General features: G+C 43.3%; 1 protein-coding gene and 1 pseudogene across 1 annotated transcript in view; one reads left to right on the forward strand and one right to left on the reverse strand.

Annotated features, from left to right (window-relative positions):
- Positions 1-7,999: 7,999 nt before the first annotated feature.
- LOC120879397 lies at positions 8,000-12,346 on the reverse strand (annotated as a pseudogene).
- A 799-nt stretch (positions 12,347-13,145) lies between these two features.
- Positions 13,146-18,438, forward strand: part of LOC120879623 (NLR family apoptosis inhibitory protein) — a 43,712-nt gene continuing 38,419 nt past the window's right edge. Inside the window, exons 1-2 of the mRNA XM_040262684.1 lie at positions 13,146-13,207; positions 16,879-17,452. Of these exons, the coding sequence (XP_040118618.1) occupies positions 16,882-17,452 (571 nt within the window). The 5' untranslated portion in view covers positions 13,146-13,207; positions 16,879-16,881. The remainder of the gene's footprint in view (positions 13,208-16,878; positions 17,453-18,438) is intronic.

Genomic DNA, 18,438 nt, shown 5'->3' on the forward strand with positions numbered 1-18,438 from the left:
TTTGAGAGGTGTAGCTCAGGGATGTAAAGATAAGGAAAAAAAGGAAAAGTGAGACAAGGAAAAACAATACGTTATCATGGTGGCCAGACTTGATGACGAGCTGTGAAAAATCATAGGAGTCTCCCAGCCGGTGTGTTCACTTAAGAGTTTGGGACGTCTCCATAAGGTTTATAAGAGGAGCCGCCCTCTGTGCGGTCCATCAAAGGGAGCAAGGAAGAGTAATGCAGTTTCCTAGCTCCTCCTGTTCCCCATTGGGCAAGGTCTGCCACACGGTGCAGTGTCATCTGGCCCTTCGTGCTTAGTCGTTCAGTCGTATCCAACTCTTTGCAACCCCATGGATTGCAGCCCCTCAGGCTTCTCTGTCCATGGGGATTCTCCAAGCAAGAATACTAGAGTGGGCTGCCATTTCCTACTCCAGGGGATTTTCCCAACCCAGGGATCGAACCCAAGTTTGCCACATTACAGGCAGATTCTTTGTCCTTTGGTAATGGCTAAGGAAGTCAGTTTGGAGAAGGAAATGGCAACCCACTCCAGCCAGTATTCTTGCCTAGAGAATCCCATGGACCGAAGAGCCTGGCAGGCTACAGTCCATGGGGTCGCAAAGAGTTGGACACAACTTAGTGACTAAACCACCACCACCAAGGAAGTCAGTCAGCCCCACCCATCAACAGAAAATTAAAGAGTTACTGAGCATGACTGAAGGCAGGAGGAGAAGGGGACGACAGGAAGAGATGGTTGGATGGCATCACCAACTCGATGGACATGAGTTTGAGCAACCTCCAGGAGTTGGTGATGGACAGGGCAGCCTGACGAGCTACAGTCCCTGCAGTCACAAAGAGCTGGACATGACTGAGCGACTGAACTAAACTGAACTGAGCATAGCCCTGCCCATCAGAGCAAGACTCAGATTCCCCCACAGCCAGTCCCTCTCATCAGGAAGCTTCCACAAGCCTCTTATCCTTATCCTTCAGAGGGCAGACAGAATGAAAACCACAATCAGAAAACTAAGCAAACTTGATCACATGGACCACAGCCTTGTCTAACTCAATGAAACGATGAGCCATGCTTTGTAGGGCCACTCAAGATAGACAGGTCATAGTGGACAGTTCTGACAAAACATGGTCCACTAGAGAAGGCAATGACAAGCCACTTCAGTATTCTTGCCTTGAGAACCCCATGAACAGTATGAAAAGGCAAAAAGATACAATACTGAAAGATGAACTCCCCAGGTCAGTAGGTGCCTAATATGCTACTGGAGAAGAGTAGAGAAATAGATCAGGAAAGAAAGAAGAGCCTGAGGCAAAGCAAAAACACCACCCAGTTGTGGATATGACTGGTGATACAAGTAAAGTCTGATGCTGTAACGAACAGTGTTGCATAGGAACCTGGAATGTTAGGCCCATGAATCAAGGTAAATTGGAAGTGGTCAAATAGGAGATGGCAAGAGTGAACATCCACATTTTAGAAATCAGCGAACTAAAATGGACTGGAAGGGGCAAATTTAATTCAGATGACCATTACATCTACTACTGTGAGCAAGAATCCCTTAGAAGAAATGGAATAGCCCTTATAGTCAACAAAGGAGTCTAAAATGCAGTACTTGGGTGCAATCTCAAAAACAACAGAATGATCTCTGTTTCCAAGGCAAACCATTCAATATCACAGTAATCCAAAACTATGCCTCAACCACTAATGTCAAAGAAGCTAAAGTTGAATGGTTCTATGAAGACCTACAAGACCTTCTAGAACTAACACCAAAAAAAGATGTCCTTTTCATCATAGGGGATTGGAATGCAAAGATAGGAAGTCAAGAGATACCCGGAATAACAGGCACCTTTGGCCTTGGATTACAAGATGAAGCAGAACAAAGGCTAACAGAGTTTTGCCAAGAGAACTCACTGGTCATAGCAAACACCCTCATCTAACAACACATAGACATCACGTAGAGATGACTACACCTAGACATCACCAGATAGTCAGTACTGAAATCAGATTGATTCTGTTCTTTGCAGCCAAAGATGGAGAAGCCCTATAGTCAGCAAAAAAAAAAAAAGACCAAGAACTGACTGAGGCTCAGATCATCAACTCCTTACTGCAAAATTCCGACTTAAATTGAAGAAAGTAGGGAGAACCACTCGACCATTCAGGTATGACCTAAATCAAATCCCTTACGATTATACAGTGGAAGTGACAAGTAGTTTAAAGGGATTAGATCTGATAGAGTGCCTGAAGAACTATGGAAGGAGGTTCATGACATTGTACAAGAGGCTGTGATCAAAATCATCCCCAAGAAAAAGAAATGGAAAAGGCAAAATGGTTGTCTGAGGAGGCATTACAAATAGCTGAGAAAAAAAGAGAAGTGAAAGGCAAAATAGAAAAGGAAAGATATATCCATCAGAATGCAGAGTTCCAAAGAATATCAAGGAGAGAGAGCCTTCCTAAGTGATCAATGTGAAGAAACAGGAAAACAATAGAATGGGAAAGACTAGCCATCTCTTCAAGAAAATTAGAGATACCAAAGGAACATTTCATGCAAAGATGGGCACAATATAGGACAGAAATGGTATGGACCTAACAGGAGATATTAAGAGGTGCCAAGAATACACAGAAGAACTGTACAAAAAAGATCTTCATGACCCAGATAATCACGATGATATGATTACTCACCTAGAGCCAGACATTCTGGAATTCGAAGTCAAGTGAGCCTTCAGAAGCATCACTGCAAACAAAGCTAGTGGAGGTGATGCAATTCCAGTTGAGCTTTTTTAAATCCTAAAAGATGATGCTGTGAAAGTGCTACACTCAATATGGCAGCACATTTGGAAAACTCAGCAGTGGCCACAGGACTGGAAAAGGTCAGTTTTCATTCCAATCCCAAAGAAAAGCAATGCCAAAGAATGCTCAAACTACCGCACAATTGCACTCATCTCACACGCTAGCAAAGTAATGCTCAAAATTCTCCAAGCTAGTCTTCAACAGTATGTTAACTGAGAACTTCCAGATGTTCAAGCTGGATTTAGAAAAGGCAGAGGAACCAGAGATCAAATTGCCAACATCTGTTTGATCATAGAAAAAGCAAGAGAGTTCCAGAAAAACATTACTTCTGCTTCATTGACTATGCCAAAGCCTTTGACTGTGTGGATCACAACAAACTGTGGAAAATTCTGAAAGAGATGGGAATACCAGACCACCTGACCTGCCTCCTGAGAAATCTGTATACAGGTCAAGAAGCAACAGTTAGAACTGGACATGGAACAACAGACTGGTTGCAAATAGGAAAAGGAGTACGTCAAGGCTGTATATTGTCACCCTGCTTATTTAACTTATATGTAGAGTACATAATGAGAAACACAGGGCTGGAGGGAGCACAAGCTGGAAGCAAGATTGCCGGGAGAAATATCAATAACCTCAGATATGCAGATGACACCACCCTTATGGCAGAAAGAGAAGATCTAAAGAGCCTCTTGATGAAAGTGAAAGAGGAGAGTGAAAAAGCTGGCTTAAAACTCAGCATTCAAAAAACAAAGATCATGGCATCCGGTCCCATCACTCCACGGAAATAGATGGAGAAACAGTGGAAAGAGTGACAGACTTTATATTCGTGGGCTTCAAAATCACTGCAGATGGTGACTGCAGCCATGAAATTAAGAGGTTTGCTCCTTGGAAGAAAAGCTGTGACCAACCTAGACAGCGTATTGAAAAGCAGAGACATTACTTTGCTGACAAAGGTCCATATAGTTAAAGCTGTTGTTTTTCCAGTAGTCATGTATGGATGTGAGTTGGACCATAAAGAAAGTTGAACGTTGAAGATTGATTTGATGCTTTCGAACTGTGGTTTTGGAAAAGACTCTTGAGAGTCCCTTGGACTGCAAGGGGATCAAACCAGTCCATCCTAAAGGAAATCAGTCCTGAATATTCATTGGAATGGCTGATGCTGAAGCTGAAGCTCCAATACTTTGGCCACCTGATGCAAAGAACTGATTCATTTGAAAAGACCCTGATGCTGGGAAAGATTGAAGGCAGGAGGAGAAGGGGACAACAGAGGATAAGATGGTTGGATGACATCACTGACTCAATGAACATGAGTTTGAGCAAGCTCCCGGAGTTGGTGATGGACAAGGAAGCCTGGCGTGATGCAGTCCATGGGGTTGCAAAGAGTTGGACATGACTGAGCGACTGAACTGAACTGAACTGAAGTCAGTGTTATGGCATTGCAGCCAATTCTGTAAAGTCAGGTAGGCTTGGTGCACTTCAGTTTGGACTCCAGCCAGCTCAGGAAGCTGGGCAAAGAGTGCAGCAGTGCAGAGGTGGAGGCAGGCAGCACCTTGGAAAGAAGGAAGTGGCCAGGAGAATCTGAGGAAGCATTCCTTCCAATAGTCCTACATAACATCAGACCTAAAGTTAACTTGTACCTTTGCCCTCCCCACAGATAATATATTTAACCTAATTTACCTCCTTCCTTCTTTGTATATTATTACCATTGTATATTTCTTTTGGTGTTTCACTAGACATTTATATTTGTTTTACCCAGTTAGTGTTTATTATGATTTTATCACATATTTACCACTTTCTTGGCTCTCGATTTATTCTTATATCTTAGATCTGTTGAGGATCATTTTACTTCTACCAAAAGTATACCCTTCAGAATATACTAGTGTTCAGGATATATAATATGCTACCTGCTATGTAAGGAAGAAAGAAAAATAAGAATATATATTTGTATCCGAAAGAAGCAGCAGTGGAAAGCAATAGAGGAAGTCAGTGAAAGCAATAGAGGAAGTCAGTGAAACCAAAAGTTCGTCCAGCCAGTTGACAAATATTTCACTAAGCTGACCAAGAGAAAAAGAGGACTCAAATTACCGAAATCAAGAGTGAAAGAGGAAACATCACTTTGGACCTCACAGAAATAAAGATCACAGGGGAATACTACAGACAGCTGGGGGCAAGAGTGAGTGTTAATGAGTATGGAGTTTGTTTTTGGATTGATGAAAATGTTGTAAGATTGATTATGGTGATGATTGTTCAACTCTGTGAATGTACTAAAAAACAGTGAATTATACACTTTGAATAGGTTAAGTTGTATGGTATGTGGAGTCTATGTCACAAAAGCTGTTTGTTTTTTTTTTTAATTGAGGGAATTTGGGGGCCTCCCTGGTGGTGTAATGGTTAAGAATCAGCCTTGGAACATAAGGGACACCTGTTCAATCCCTGGTCCGGGAAGATCCCACATGCCTTGGAGCAGCTGAGCCCATGCACCACAGCTACTGAGCCTGCGCCCTGGAGCCCAGGAGCCACGGCTACTGAGCCTGCACCCCAGAGCCCAGGAGCCGCGGCTACTGAGCCTGCACCCCAGAGCCCAGGAGCCACGGCTACTGAGCCTGCACCCCAGAGCCCAGGAGCCACGGCTACTGCAGCCCACAGGCCTGGAGCCTGTGCTCCTCAACGAGAGAAGCCACCACAAAGAGAAGCCTGCACCCACCAACTGGAGAAAGCCTGTGCACGGCAGCCAAGACCCACGACAGCCAAAAATAAATAAATCTTTAAAGAAAAAAAAAGGAATTCCCTGGCTGCCCAGTGGCTAGGACTCTGCTTCCAGTGCAGCAGGCACTGGTTGGGGAACTAAGATCTCACAAGCTACACCATGCAGCCAAAAAAAAAAAAAAGTTTAAAAATAAAGGAAACACTGGAAGAATACATAGGAAACTATAGGACAATGGATGAGAGTAAGAATTATTTTAAAATATTTTTATATAGTTTAGTATTCAAAAATAGTAAAATTTGTGGAATCCTGGAAAGTTGTGGTGAGACAAATGAAAGTAAAGTAACTAATGTTAGTTGTTAGTTAAGGACCTGAAAGCAATCATGTTCATCAAATAAAGCTGTGGGTATGGAGCTGGAGGTTGGAGATGGACTGTAGTAAAATTGCTTTTCCATTTATTTGGGTCATAGTGTAAACAATACTTTCCAACTATACGTGGCAGTATGTGGACTGTTTCTATTTTGTTGTGACCGTGTTTGCCCTAGAGTAACTACAACGTGAAGATGGCAGTACTGTCTGGAGGCTGAAGAAGAGAAGTAATTAGATTAAAAGCATGTTAAGTCTTGTACTTGAGGAGCACAAGTTGACCCACTGTATATCTGAGTACATGTCACAGTTGAAACACTAACTTATGTTGACACAGTGAGGGAAAAACAGGGATTCTGCTGCTCAGAGGTGGCTTCCCTGGTAGCTCAGTTGGTAAAGAATCCACCTACAATGCAGGAGACCCTGGTTCGATTCCTGGATCAGGAAGATCCACTGGAGAAGGGATAGGCTGCCTACTCCAGTATTCTTGGGCTTCCCTTGTGGCTCAGCTGGTAAAGAATCCGCCTGCAGTGCAGGAGACCTGGGTTCGATCCCTGGGTTGGGAAGATCCCCTGGAGGAGGGCATGGCAACCCACTCCAGTATTCTGGCCTGGAGAATTCCATGGACTGTATAGTCCGTGGGGTCATAAAGAGTCAGACAGGACTGAGCAACTTTCACTTTCACTGTTGCTCAGAATGGCAGTAGGAAAGAGGAACTGTAAACATTTTGTAAGATTTCTCAATTACTTTGTGAAATTCCTCGTTTGTGGTCCTCTCTGTGTTCAGCTGTCTGTATCTCTGTAACGATCAGCACGCTTATAACATGAAATGCCTTCATGAATGGTAAAAAGAAAGGGTGGTACAACCAGCCCTTGGGAAGTGCGGCAGTAGAATTCCCCTGTCTGTAGTGGGCGAGAGTTTAGGAGAAAGGGCAAGAACTATGAGTCCCTAGGGCCTATGGTAAGGAGAGAAGGAGCATAGGAGATTGTCATGCTTCTGAGAAATAGCCTCAGAATGCCCTGATACCCTTTGGGTCCAGTTCTGGAAGAATAGGAGAGTCGTTGTTTCCTTCCATGTGTTCCAATTCGGTTCTATGGAGACCTGTTCCACGGTGGGCTGGGGACATAGATGGAGTCCTTAAGGGATAGAGTCCTTGATTTCACCTGACTAAATTGTTGCTGGAGTCACACCTCAGGCCAGGGCACAGGAAGTAATGTACAATTTGTTCATTTGTCCATTAGTTCACTCAGCAAACCTTGTGCATTTGCTGTCTGTCTGATGAGACCCTAGGTGTCTGGATATAGATACCAAGAAGAGGAAACAAACCCTGACCGTGCTGCCCTGTGACCCTCCCAGCCTAAGAGGCAGACCTGTAAAGAGGTCCATGTGACCGTGCCGATGTTTGCCGAGTGCGTGGGAATGCAGAAGAGAGGCTGTGACCTGGGCTCTGGTGCAAATTCAAATGCCCGAGGGGACCAGGCAGGTTATGCAAATACTTGAAAAGGAGCCAGGTTAATGCAAAGTGGTAAGCACCTGAAAAGTACTGGTTCCAGCCGCAGGAGGCAGCCTCTGGATGGAGCAGGGGTAGAGAGATGTAGTCTTCTCAGTACACCCTTTTCTACCTTTTGAATTTTGTACATGGGCATCTGTTACCTAGTCCAGAAGAAAACAGTTTTTTCAAAGGAGGTAACTATTACTCAGCTCCAACCTATTTTTTATTTCTGGAAATGTAGTTTCCCTCAGACTGTATATTTTAATATTTAAATAAAAACTGAAAATCTGGACTTTTAAGTGAATTCCCTAAGTTTAAAATGTTGACATCTAATTTTTTAAACCACACAAGTGTTAATTTTTAGAACATCATCACAACCTTAAGAGTAGGTGACAATTTCTTAGGACACAAAAAGCATCTATCTTAAAAGGAGAAAATTAAAGTCAGACTTCATCAAAATTTAAAACATCTGCTTTGGAATACTCCATTAAGAAAGCAAAAAGAGTTCATAGATGGGGAGAACATGTTTGCATTGCAAACATATAACAGAGGACTGGTGTCTAAAAGTATATAAACAATTCTTGCAGTTCAGTAATAAAAGGTAAATGACCAATTTATCTTGTTTTTACTGTTTTTTCTGACTGCACACATCCCAGGTTCTTTTAAATTGAAAGACAGTACAGAATCATGAAATGATGTTTAAGGGTCCTCAGTATATGCTGCAATGACCAAGGCCCCCATGCAATGACATAAAATCTGGCATTAGCCCCTGCAGGCTTTGTTAGACCTCCTTTCTTGATTGTTGCATACTGTTTCTGGTGTTCAACCAGCTTCAGGCATATTTGATATTTCTTGTCATGATATCTTTTATCCTCTCATCTGAAAAGCACAGCTTTCCCAGCTTGGCTCATTCTTTGCCATGGCCTCCTGTACAGAAGTGAAACACCCTGAGGCACAAGCTCTCAGACTAGCAGCACCCACAAGGACAGATTCCACCTCTTGTGACAGGACCACAGGCCTGCCAGTAATGTCTGTACACATTTGCACAGACAAGGGATTCTTGCGCAAGCCCCCACACAAGTAGAGAGTGCTGACAGGCTACCCAGCTGCCTGCCTGGCTTCTGTACTGATGCACGCCTTGAAAGCAGGTAGAGAATGGCAAGATCGTCAAGGTCCAGAGGCCTTAAAAAAAGAAATATATGAATAGCCAATTAAGTAATTAAATTAAAGCCACAATAAGATACATGCCTGTGCCCTAAAATGGCGAATGATACTGCTCTCTAGGTGTATATGCATGTTTTGGTTAAAAAAAAGGCATTGAAAATAGTATAACTTAAAACATTTCAATCCAGAGGCCATGCGCTTTAGTGTCAGATCTGCTGAAGGAGACTGGTTGCTGTGGAAATCTCACCAAACATGTAAATTATCAGCGAGGAACCTCACAAGCTAAGCCTTCTTACTCAGATCCAGGTGACTGCTTAAATAGCGTATATACTTGGCATCTGCAAAGTTGGCATGACCCTGTCCCCTGTGGTCTATCAGTTTTCCACCAACACTGACCACTTTTATTCAGCCAAGACCCAGGGACCATGGCTAAAAACAAGTGCCCAGATGCTTAGTAGAAAAATTCAGTTTTGTGCCTATCCCCACGTGACAAGATGTTCCACAGATTACAGCCAGCCTTGACGTTACTGGCTTTCCCTCGCAGGTGTGGCTGTGCACGCTCACATCTCTAGTCACTCCCTGGGGACAGAGATGCTGGTGGCAGCTACTTTGGTAAGCTCATTCTACCATGAGGACAACAGTACTGTCAAGCACCGCCCCAGAATCCTTCTACTAAACAACCCAACTTAAAAATGGAGAAGGACTTCCCTGGTGGTACAATGGATGAGAATCCGTCTGCCAATGGAGGAGACTCAGGTTCAATCCCTGGTCCAGGAAGATCCCACATGCCACTGAGCAACTAAGCTCTGTGCCACAACTCCTGAAGCCTGCGCACCTAGAGCCCATGCTCCGCAATGAGAGAAACCAGTTCTTAAGCCACAATTAAGAAGCCTGCATGCCGCAACTAGAGAGTAACCCCCACTCTCTACAATTAGAAAAAGCCCACGAGCAGCAAGGAAGACTTGATGCAACCAAAAAGTAATTCAGAAATGGGCAAGAGATTTGATCACCTTTCCAAAGGAAATATATGAATAGGCAATTAAGTCATTAAGTTAAAGCCACAATGAGATACATACCTAAGCCCTAAAATGGCTAAATGATACTGCTCTCTAGATGTGTTTGCATGTTTTGGTTTTAAAAAGGCATTGAAAATAGTATTATTTTAAAACTCACAATGTCAGATTCTCTTTTCAGATTCTGTAGTGAACATTTGTGTCTGTTTTTTGGCTACCCACATTTTCTTTCTTTGGAGATTTTTTTCCCCTTTCTGCTATATAGAGGTGGTATGTATATCTTTTTCCAGTTAAGACTGTGCAGATGTTTCTCCTGTCAATAGGAGTAAAAGAAAAGCTCTTTCAACTGATAAAGGGTATGTACTGCTGCTGCTGCTGCTGCTGCTGCTAAGTCAGTTCAGTCGTGTCCGACTCTGTGCGACTCCATAGACGGCAGCCCACCAGGCTCCCCCGTCCCTGGGATTCTCCAGGCAAGAACACTGGAGTGGGTTGCCAGTTCCTTCTCCAATGCATGAAAGTGAAAAGTGAAAGTGAAATCGCTCAGTCGTGTCCGACTCCTAGTGACCCCATGGACTGCAGCCCACCAGGCTCCTCTGTCCATGGGATTTTCCAGGCAAGAGTACTGGAGTGGGGTGCCATTGCCTTCTCCCGGGTATACACTAGATACTGTCAAACTTTAGAATTCCTGCCGAAGTCAAAAATAAGATATCTACTATTGCTGTTATTAAGCAACATTGTATTAAAGGATATACTTGATTCAAAAGAAAACAAAATGATGCTAAAGACAAAACTATCATAATATTCAGATATTACAAATATCTACTTAGAAAATTCAAAAATATTTACAATCAGATGTTAAAAGTAGACCAGGAGTCCTATATATCATCAATAAACATTTAGAAAATAGAACAGTGAAAATAAAATTCAGTTCATAAGGGTAACAAAATCTACAAGGTGCTAAAATAAATATAGTGTGCATTGGTGTATATAATATTATAGGTGAGAAGTAGGTTGATGGGGCAAAATTTTATCAGCAGAAGGGTCAGCAATGTAGAGAGTTCCCCCTGACCTCTGAACTTCCTGTAGAAAGAATTGTTGGCCCTTAAGCAGCTGGATGTACCAGGGAAAGTGTCCTAAAAAACACTCTCATTGTAATGTTATATGTGTTAATACGAAAGTTAGGAGGAGTCAACTATTTAACAATGATTGCTTCTAGGCTGAGTAGATGGCCTTGTAGAAGCAGGGCTTGGCCAGAAGAGTTCACATGCCAATGAGGCTGGTAACAGTTTGCCTCTAACTCAGTAGCTGGCTGAACTACCAAAATGGAGAGGGACACCTGTTTTTGCCTTTTCTTAATATGTAGGCTTTATGGCACAGTGGTTAAAAGTGTAAACTCATTACCAGACTGATTAATCAGAACCCCTATATGCCTGGGTTTCCTCATCTGTAAAATGGAGATAATAAAAATAGCTACTTCATTTGGACTGTTAAAGGGATTAAATGGACATATCGAAGGTGCTTAGAACTGTGCCTGGCAAGTAGTAGGCGCTAAACAAATTTTAGTTATTATGCATAATATTATTGAAATGATTTTTGAAACTATAAAGCCAGAAAAATTAAGAAAGCAGGAGGGGACCATCAGCACACAGAATATTTTAACAAATCTTTGGAAGACGGAAACTCAAATAGAATAGTAGTAACCAGTGAAGCAGACTGACAGAGCCCACAGCCTGAACACACGTGTAGCACCTGGGAGGCTGTGTACCTTGTACAGAACCCTGGAGCAGCAGGTGGCCAGGATGCCAGCTAAGAAGGTGGGCAGGAAAGCCAAGGGACTAACTGAACAATCTCTGAGAGACTGCCAGCTCCGTCTGCCCCACCATCAGACTGTTTACTGTGCAGGTGTTGTCACTAAGGAAAAACATTAGTGGATTCTTCTCTTCTTAAAAAAAAAAAAAAAAAAAGGAATAAACTGACTTAGAGGAGCTAGTGTGGGTCCTGCTGCTGCTGCTGCTAAGTCGCTTCAGTCGTATCCAACTCTGTGCGACCCCATAGACAGCAGCCCACCAAGCTCCGCCATCCCTGGGATTCTCCAGGCAAGAACAGTGGAGTGGGTTGCCATTTCCTTGGGCATCCCCAAACAAAGAATCCTTCAAGAATTGGTCTTTTTATGTTCCTCAGATGAGTTTTCAGCTGCTATCTCTGACTTTACAACTGACTTGAAATCATTTTCTGAGGTGTTTCTCTGAAGCTGAGGGCTTCCCCTAGGCAAGTCTTAACTCCCTAATCTTCCTCCGTAAAGTTCAGATCACACTCACGTGGCTTTTAATCAGACTTTTTAACCAGAATTTTGATTAGTCAGCTTTGCAATCGCCTAATTTTCAAACATGAATTGAAAACCATTGCTCTGTACACATTGGAGGAAAGCTGGTAATGTGAAAAATCTCAACATAAAGGTAAACAGTAATTAGCCTTGGAGGAAACAGAGCATTCAGGAGACAGATGAACACTATTTGGATTAGTACCGATAAAGATAACTTGTACATCAGACCCACAAAACGACCCCAGTGACCTGGCCCAAGTCACGAATCTAAGTCCAGGTGAGCCAGCACTTACAGGAAATGCCTGGCAACGAAACCTAGTATATATACACCAATCACAGTCACCCCAACTCAGCTTTACCTAGTTTGCCTGAGCCTAGAAAACAGGACATGCTACCCTTCAATGAATCCCTGACCTCCTGGCCAATCATGCCTCTTCCCTATAAAACCTACCTTTACTCTCCCCCACCCGACCCCGACCCCCGCTCTTCCCTTTGGAGCAGCACTCCATTGCCGTGAGACACTGTGCTCCTCCAGTCCACGGACTGTTTTCCCTTGACTAAAGAGCAACAAACTCGTTTTAGCTTTGTCATTTGACAGTATTGCAGCAGAGATTTTTAAAAAATTACGTTGGCTAAGAAAACTAGATCTCGTGAAAGAAATAGACAACAAAAAAGAGCTGTGGGAAATTGAAAGTATAATTGCTGAATTTAGAATTACTATTGGAGAGTTGGAAGATACTGAAGAGGAAAGTCTCCCAGAAAGTACAGCCAGAGGACGGAAAAAGTATATGAGCAAAAAAAAAAAAAAGAACTTTGGTGATAAATTCCCATCTGAATAATGGGAATACCAGAAAGAGTGAAAATAGAATAGTAGGCAGTAGGAAATTACCAAAGAAATTATAGAAGATAGTTTCCTGGGACTGATGGGAAGGCCACATGTTCCGCTTGAAACAAGTCCACTGGGTTCAGTAAATGTACAAAGACCCACTCCAAGACACAATAACTTTGAGATTTTATAACCCATGGATAAAAGAGAAAACCCTAAAAAGATACAGGAAAGATGGAAACTAACCCAAGAAATAAAGACATGTATGTACTAGCAGCGGAAACATTAATCAGTCTTAAATTATTTACAATAAAATACTTCTGCTATGGGACTTGGTTTTGTGACGCCTTTGGAGTGCTGACTAACCCTGATGACTCAGTACCCTAGAGAAGTTACTGGTGATTTCTCAGGAAATTGCAACTTGTTCTGGGTGTTATTTCCTCAAATTGTTCTCGCTGCTTCCCATTAAAAGGACAAAGAGAATAGCTGTATTTACTCTATACATTCTCCTTCCATTCAGCTGGGACTCTGGATTAACTTCGAGGTAAGTAAATTACCACCTCTGGCAAAAGTACTTTTCCACTTAGGACCCTCTTATTTCTCTTACTCTTGTTTCTCTCTTTGGAGGCAAAAGGACAGGCACTGGAGTCATACAGATGTGGACTTAAATCCTTTCCATAACAGCAGCAGCAGCACTGCTACTGCAGTTAAAGAGCATGAAACCTGGAGAGGGCCTTGGAGATCTCCCCAGAAAGGCCCTGGGACTAGCAAAACTGACCACTGAACTTTGTGGAAGTGCAGGAGTGATTCCAGTTAGTTTGTTGCTGCCCTGTGCTTATTTATCTCCAGGGAGGCCTGGAGCTATGGTATTGTCTCTTGGCCAAACCTAAGTGAAACATTCTAGCAATGAATGTAGCCCTGTGCTAGAATCTGATAGGACAGGGGCAGCCCATTCCAGCTTGTATGAGACAAGTTAGGTGTCCTACTTTGGGCTGCATGACTGAAGTGGCGTAGAATATCCCTCCTTAGGTGAGAGAGTGATTTCCCTGAGACAAAGGTACCTAGCACGTATCTAGGTGGTTCATTACCTAAAACAAAGCACGGACTGTGTAACAGAGAAAGGGTCCTAGAAGCTGGGACCGGAGTCTGAGACCACACTGATGTTTGCCTGTCTTTTGTTTTTATTTTTGTATCATATCTTTTAACTTTATTAAAGTCTGAAGTTAAATATACTATGTAGAGGCTTGTGAGTTTTTTCTATTATCTGACCCTGCGTACTTGCTGAAGTTGGCACTGTGAATGGGATTATGGGAACAGTTTTTGACTTGATTATTTAAATGCTCGCTCAGGCTTTGTTTAGGAGGAAAAAAGTGGGAGAACTACCTGGAACCACTGATGCCAGGTTGGCTGATGAAGGCACCCTGATTTCAACTCACTCTAGTACTATAATTATTCATGGGGGGAAAGCATACCAATAGATTTTTTTTTTTTTTTTTTTGCTATTTAAAAAAAATTGAAGTATAGTTGATTTATGGGCTTTCCTGATAGTTCAGCTGGTAAAGAATCTGCTTGCAATGCAGAAGACCTCAGTTCGATTCCTGGGTTGGAAAGATCCCCTGCTGAAGGGAGAGGCTAACCACTCCCGTATTCTTGGGCTTTCCTGGTGGCTCAAGACAGTAAAGAATTAACCTGCAATGTGGGAGACCTGGGTTTGATCCCTGGGTTGGGAAGATCCCCTGGAGGAAGGCATGGCAACCCACTCCAGTATTCTTGCCTGGAGAATCCCATGGACAGAGGAGCCTGGTGGGCTGCCGTCCATGGGGTCACAAAGAGTCAGACACGACTGAGTGACCAAACACAACACAGCACAGCGAGTATCTGTTAATCCCAAATTCCTAATTTTCCCCTCTCCTCCCCGCCACCCCCAGAAATGGAATTTAAAGGTGGTAGATCCAGAGCCACCGGAAGCATTTAAATAGGTTAAAACAGAAATTCAGAGAGAGGGGAATTCAGTCAAAAACAGTGAGGCAAACAAGGCAGGCCTCAGCAGCCAGCCCGGTATCAGTGGTTCTAAACCTTTCTCCCCCTTTTCATGGTCTGGGCTGCTTTGGCAAAAATGAAAGTACTAAGATAGTACAGATGAAAGTACTAAGAAAGTACTAATGAAAGTACTAAGGAAGAGCCCTAGGAGGCCAAGTCCACCAGGCTTTGGCTGGTTTCTTTTGTAAACGGAAGGAACTTGAAACCAAAGGGAGAGTTGAGCAGATACTTCTTTTGGCCAGAATGTGACCCTTATCTGCTAACAGCTAAAGGAATTCTACAGGGAGAGTGCATGAAGACACAAACTGAAATAAAGGTACTCTTCAGTCAAAAAGCCCAGTAACCTTGTGGACTGATGAGAGCTTCCTGAGGAACCACTGCTGAAATGGACTTAACATCTTAGAGACAAAGGAGTTCTTTTCTTTACACTGAGTACTGCCAGATGAAGGGCATGCTTGGGCTTAAATAAGATCTTCAGTGAGCTGCAACTTCTGCAGAAATGTGGGTAGATGGGCAAATTCCAAATCAGCTGAGCCTGATTAAGGTGGGGCACACAGAGCAAAGTTGGTCACATGGAACTATCCAACTCCACCTGTAGGCATTAAACAAAATACTTTGTTGATTCCTGAAATGTTGAGAAGTTGAGAATGCAAGTATGTGTCTTTGAACTTGTTATATGATGATACAGATTTACCCTAATCTATCCTTTTATCTACTTCCCTGGTGGCTCAGACGGTAAAGCGTCTGTCTACAATGTGGGAGACTCGGGTTCAATCCCTGGGTCAGGCAGATCCCCTCAACAAAGGTCTGTCTAGTCAAGGCTATGGTTTTTCCTGTGGTCATGTTTGGATGTGAGAGTTGGACTGTGAAGAAAGCTGAGTGCTGAAGAATTGATGCTTTTGAACTGTGGTGTTGGAGAAGACTCTTGAGAGTTCCTTGGACTGCAAGGAGATCCAACCAGTCCATTCTAAAGGAGATCAGTCCTGGGTGTTCATTGGAAGGACTGATGCTAAAGCTGAAACTCCAGTACTTTGGCCACCTTATGCGAAGAGTTGACTCATTGGAAAAGACTCTGATGCTGGGAGGGATTGGGGGCAGGAGGAGAAGGGGACAACAGAGGATGAGATGGCTGGATGGCATCACTGACTCGATGGACATGAGTTTAAGTGAACGCCGGGTGTTGGTGATGGACAGGGAGGCCTGGCGTGCTGCGATTCATGGGGTCGCAAAGAGTCGGACAAGACTGAGTGACTGAACTGAACTGATCCTTTTATCTTTTTTTTTTTTTAAATTTATTTTTTGACTGCTCTGAGTCTTTATTGCTGCGTGTGGGCTTCAGTAATCGTGGTACACGGGCTTCGTTGCCCTGCGGTATGTGGAATCTTCCCGAGCCAGGGATCGAACACGTGTCCTCTGCATTGGCAGGTGGATTCTTAACCACGGGACCACCAGGGAAGTCCTGATCCTTTTATCTTAAGTGACGACTGATACTATGATACTACTTGGACTCCATAGGTGACCTTACTGTTGAAGGCAGGATAAAGGTCCGCTGTTACAGACCTACTAGCGTATTTTCTCTGAATTAGACTAAGTTATAAGCAGAAGAGCAATGTAATTCAGAAGAAGAAACAAGAGTAAAGGGTTGAAACAGCAGGGGAAGGAGAGGGCGAGAGGAACTGAGAGTGGCACTGAGGTACATGCGCTGCGGTGTGTAAAGCAGGCAGCTGTTGAGAAGCTGCTGTAGAGCGCAGGGAGTCAGCCTGGCACTCTGTAATGACCTAGAGGGATGGGATAGCGGGCGCTGGAAGGGACGCTCCGGAGGGGGGGGATCTATTCACACTGTTGTGTGGGCTTCCCTGGTGGCTTAGATGGTAAAGGATCTGCCTGCAGTGCAGAAGACCCAGGTTCGATCCCTGCATCAGGAAGATCCCCTGGAGAGGGAAAGGGCAATCCACTCCAGTGTTCTTGCCTGGAAATCCCATGGACGGAAGAGACGGGTGGACTACAGTCTGTTGTTGTACATCAGAAACTAACACAACACTGTAAAGCAATTATCCTCCAATTAAAAAGAAATATGGTATAACCAGCAAAAAAAAAAAAAAAAAGGGTTTAAACAAATCTCAGGACTAGTAAACCAAGTGATGATGTTCATAAACCTCTTTTTTCCCTTTTCAGAAAATGGCCGCCCAGGAGAAAGCCCCTGAGGGGAGGATTTCACAGTTTGATCCTGCTGTGTTCCCAGAGATGTCTGCTTTTCTAGGTGTAAATGCACTTCAATATGTAAAGGAAATAGAAGAAGAAGAGCACAGAGACAGAGAAAAAATGCAAAAAGGCTTTAATTCACAAATGCGTAGTGAAGCAAAAAGGTTAAAGACTTTTGTGAGCTATAACACCTTCAGCTCGTGGATGCCCCAGGAGATGGCAGAGGCTGGGTTTTATTTCACTGGCACAAAATCTGGCATTCAGTGCTTCTGCTGTAGCTTAATCCTCTTTGGTACTAGCCTCCAGGATTCCCCCATGGGACACCACAAGAAGTTCCATCCAGACTGTGAGTTCCTTCTGGGTAAAGACGTTGGTAACATTCCCAAGTATGATATAAGAGTTCAGAATCCAGAGAACACGTTGAGGAAGGATGACAAAGCAAGGTACCAAGAAGAGAAGGCCAGACTCGAATCCTTTGAGAACTGGCCATTTTATGCCCAAGGGACGTCCCCAAGGGAGCTCTCAGCTGCTGGCTTTGTCTTTACAGGTAATTTGAAATCATTTTCTGAAATGTTTCACTGGAATTAAGTTTAGGTTCAGTTGCAATATTTTGTTCAGCTGCAGCATTTTGTGAATCTTTCCTCACTTGGCCAACATATTATACTAGGTACATCTATTTTCTCAAGATTCAACTTCAGTAATTTTACTTTAGCTTTAATACAACATGTCAGTTTACCAAAAATATAAGCAAAATAAGAAAGTGACTTTTTCTAAAATTTTGGATGTTAGATAATACTTGACTGGATTTCTAAGGCCCTGAAAATAAACTGTGAGGTCAGTCTGACCCTAGTCTCCTTCTTACCCACCCTCCTTTCACTGCTCTTAAATGATTGTTCTCTGATTCTTTTAAATGATTCTTTTAAATTCTTAGGTGATTGTTCTCTTAATTGCTGCAGTACTGGAGGGTTTTGGTGTGTGTGTGTGTATTTAACCTTAAGTTTAATTATAACATAGAGGTCAGGTTGCATTTCAGAAAACTGTGTCTGTGTGCTCAGTGCTCACTCAGTCATGCCCACCTCTGTGACCCTGTGGACAGGGGCCCTCCAGTCTCCTCTGTCCACGGAATTCTCCAGGCAAGAATACTGAAGGAAATTGTACGTTGTTTGAGTTGTCCTAGCCACACCATAAATGTCACGACAGATCTGAGTTAGAATCCTGATTAATACATACAGCTATCGTTTACTGAGCACCTACTTGATGCTAGGCCCATCACCACCATCAGGCACAGATTAAGCACTTACACTAATCCAACAAACTTGTCCTTTCCCCCCGTTTCACAGCTAACGTCACTGAGGCCCAAAGAGTTTAAGAAATGTGCCTAAGGATAGCCTACAAAGACCTACTGTATAGCACAGGGAACTCTGCTCAATGTTATGTGGCAGCCCGGATGGGAAGGCAGTTTGGGGAAGAATGAATACGTATATATGTACGGCTGAGTCCCTTTGCTGTCCACCTGAAACTATCACAACATTG

Source organism: Oryx dammah, unplaced genomic scaffold (genome assembly GCF_014754425.2).
Source record: "Oryx dammah isolate SB20612 unplaced genomic scaffold, SCBI_Odam_1.1 HiC_scaffold_20, whole genome shotgun sequence".
NCBI lineage: Eukaryota > Metazoa > Chordata > Mammalia > Artiodactyla > Bovidae > Oryx > Oryx dammah.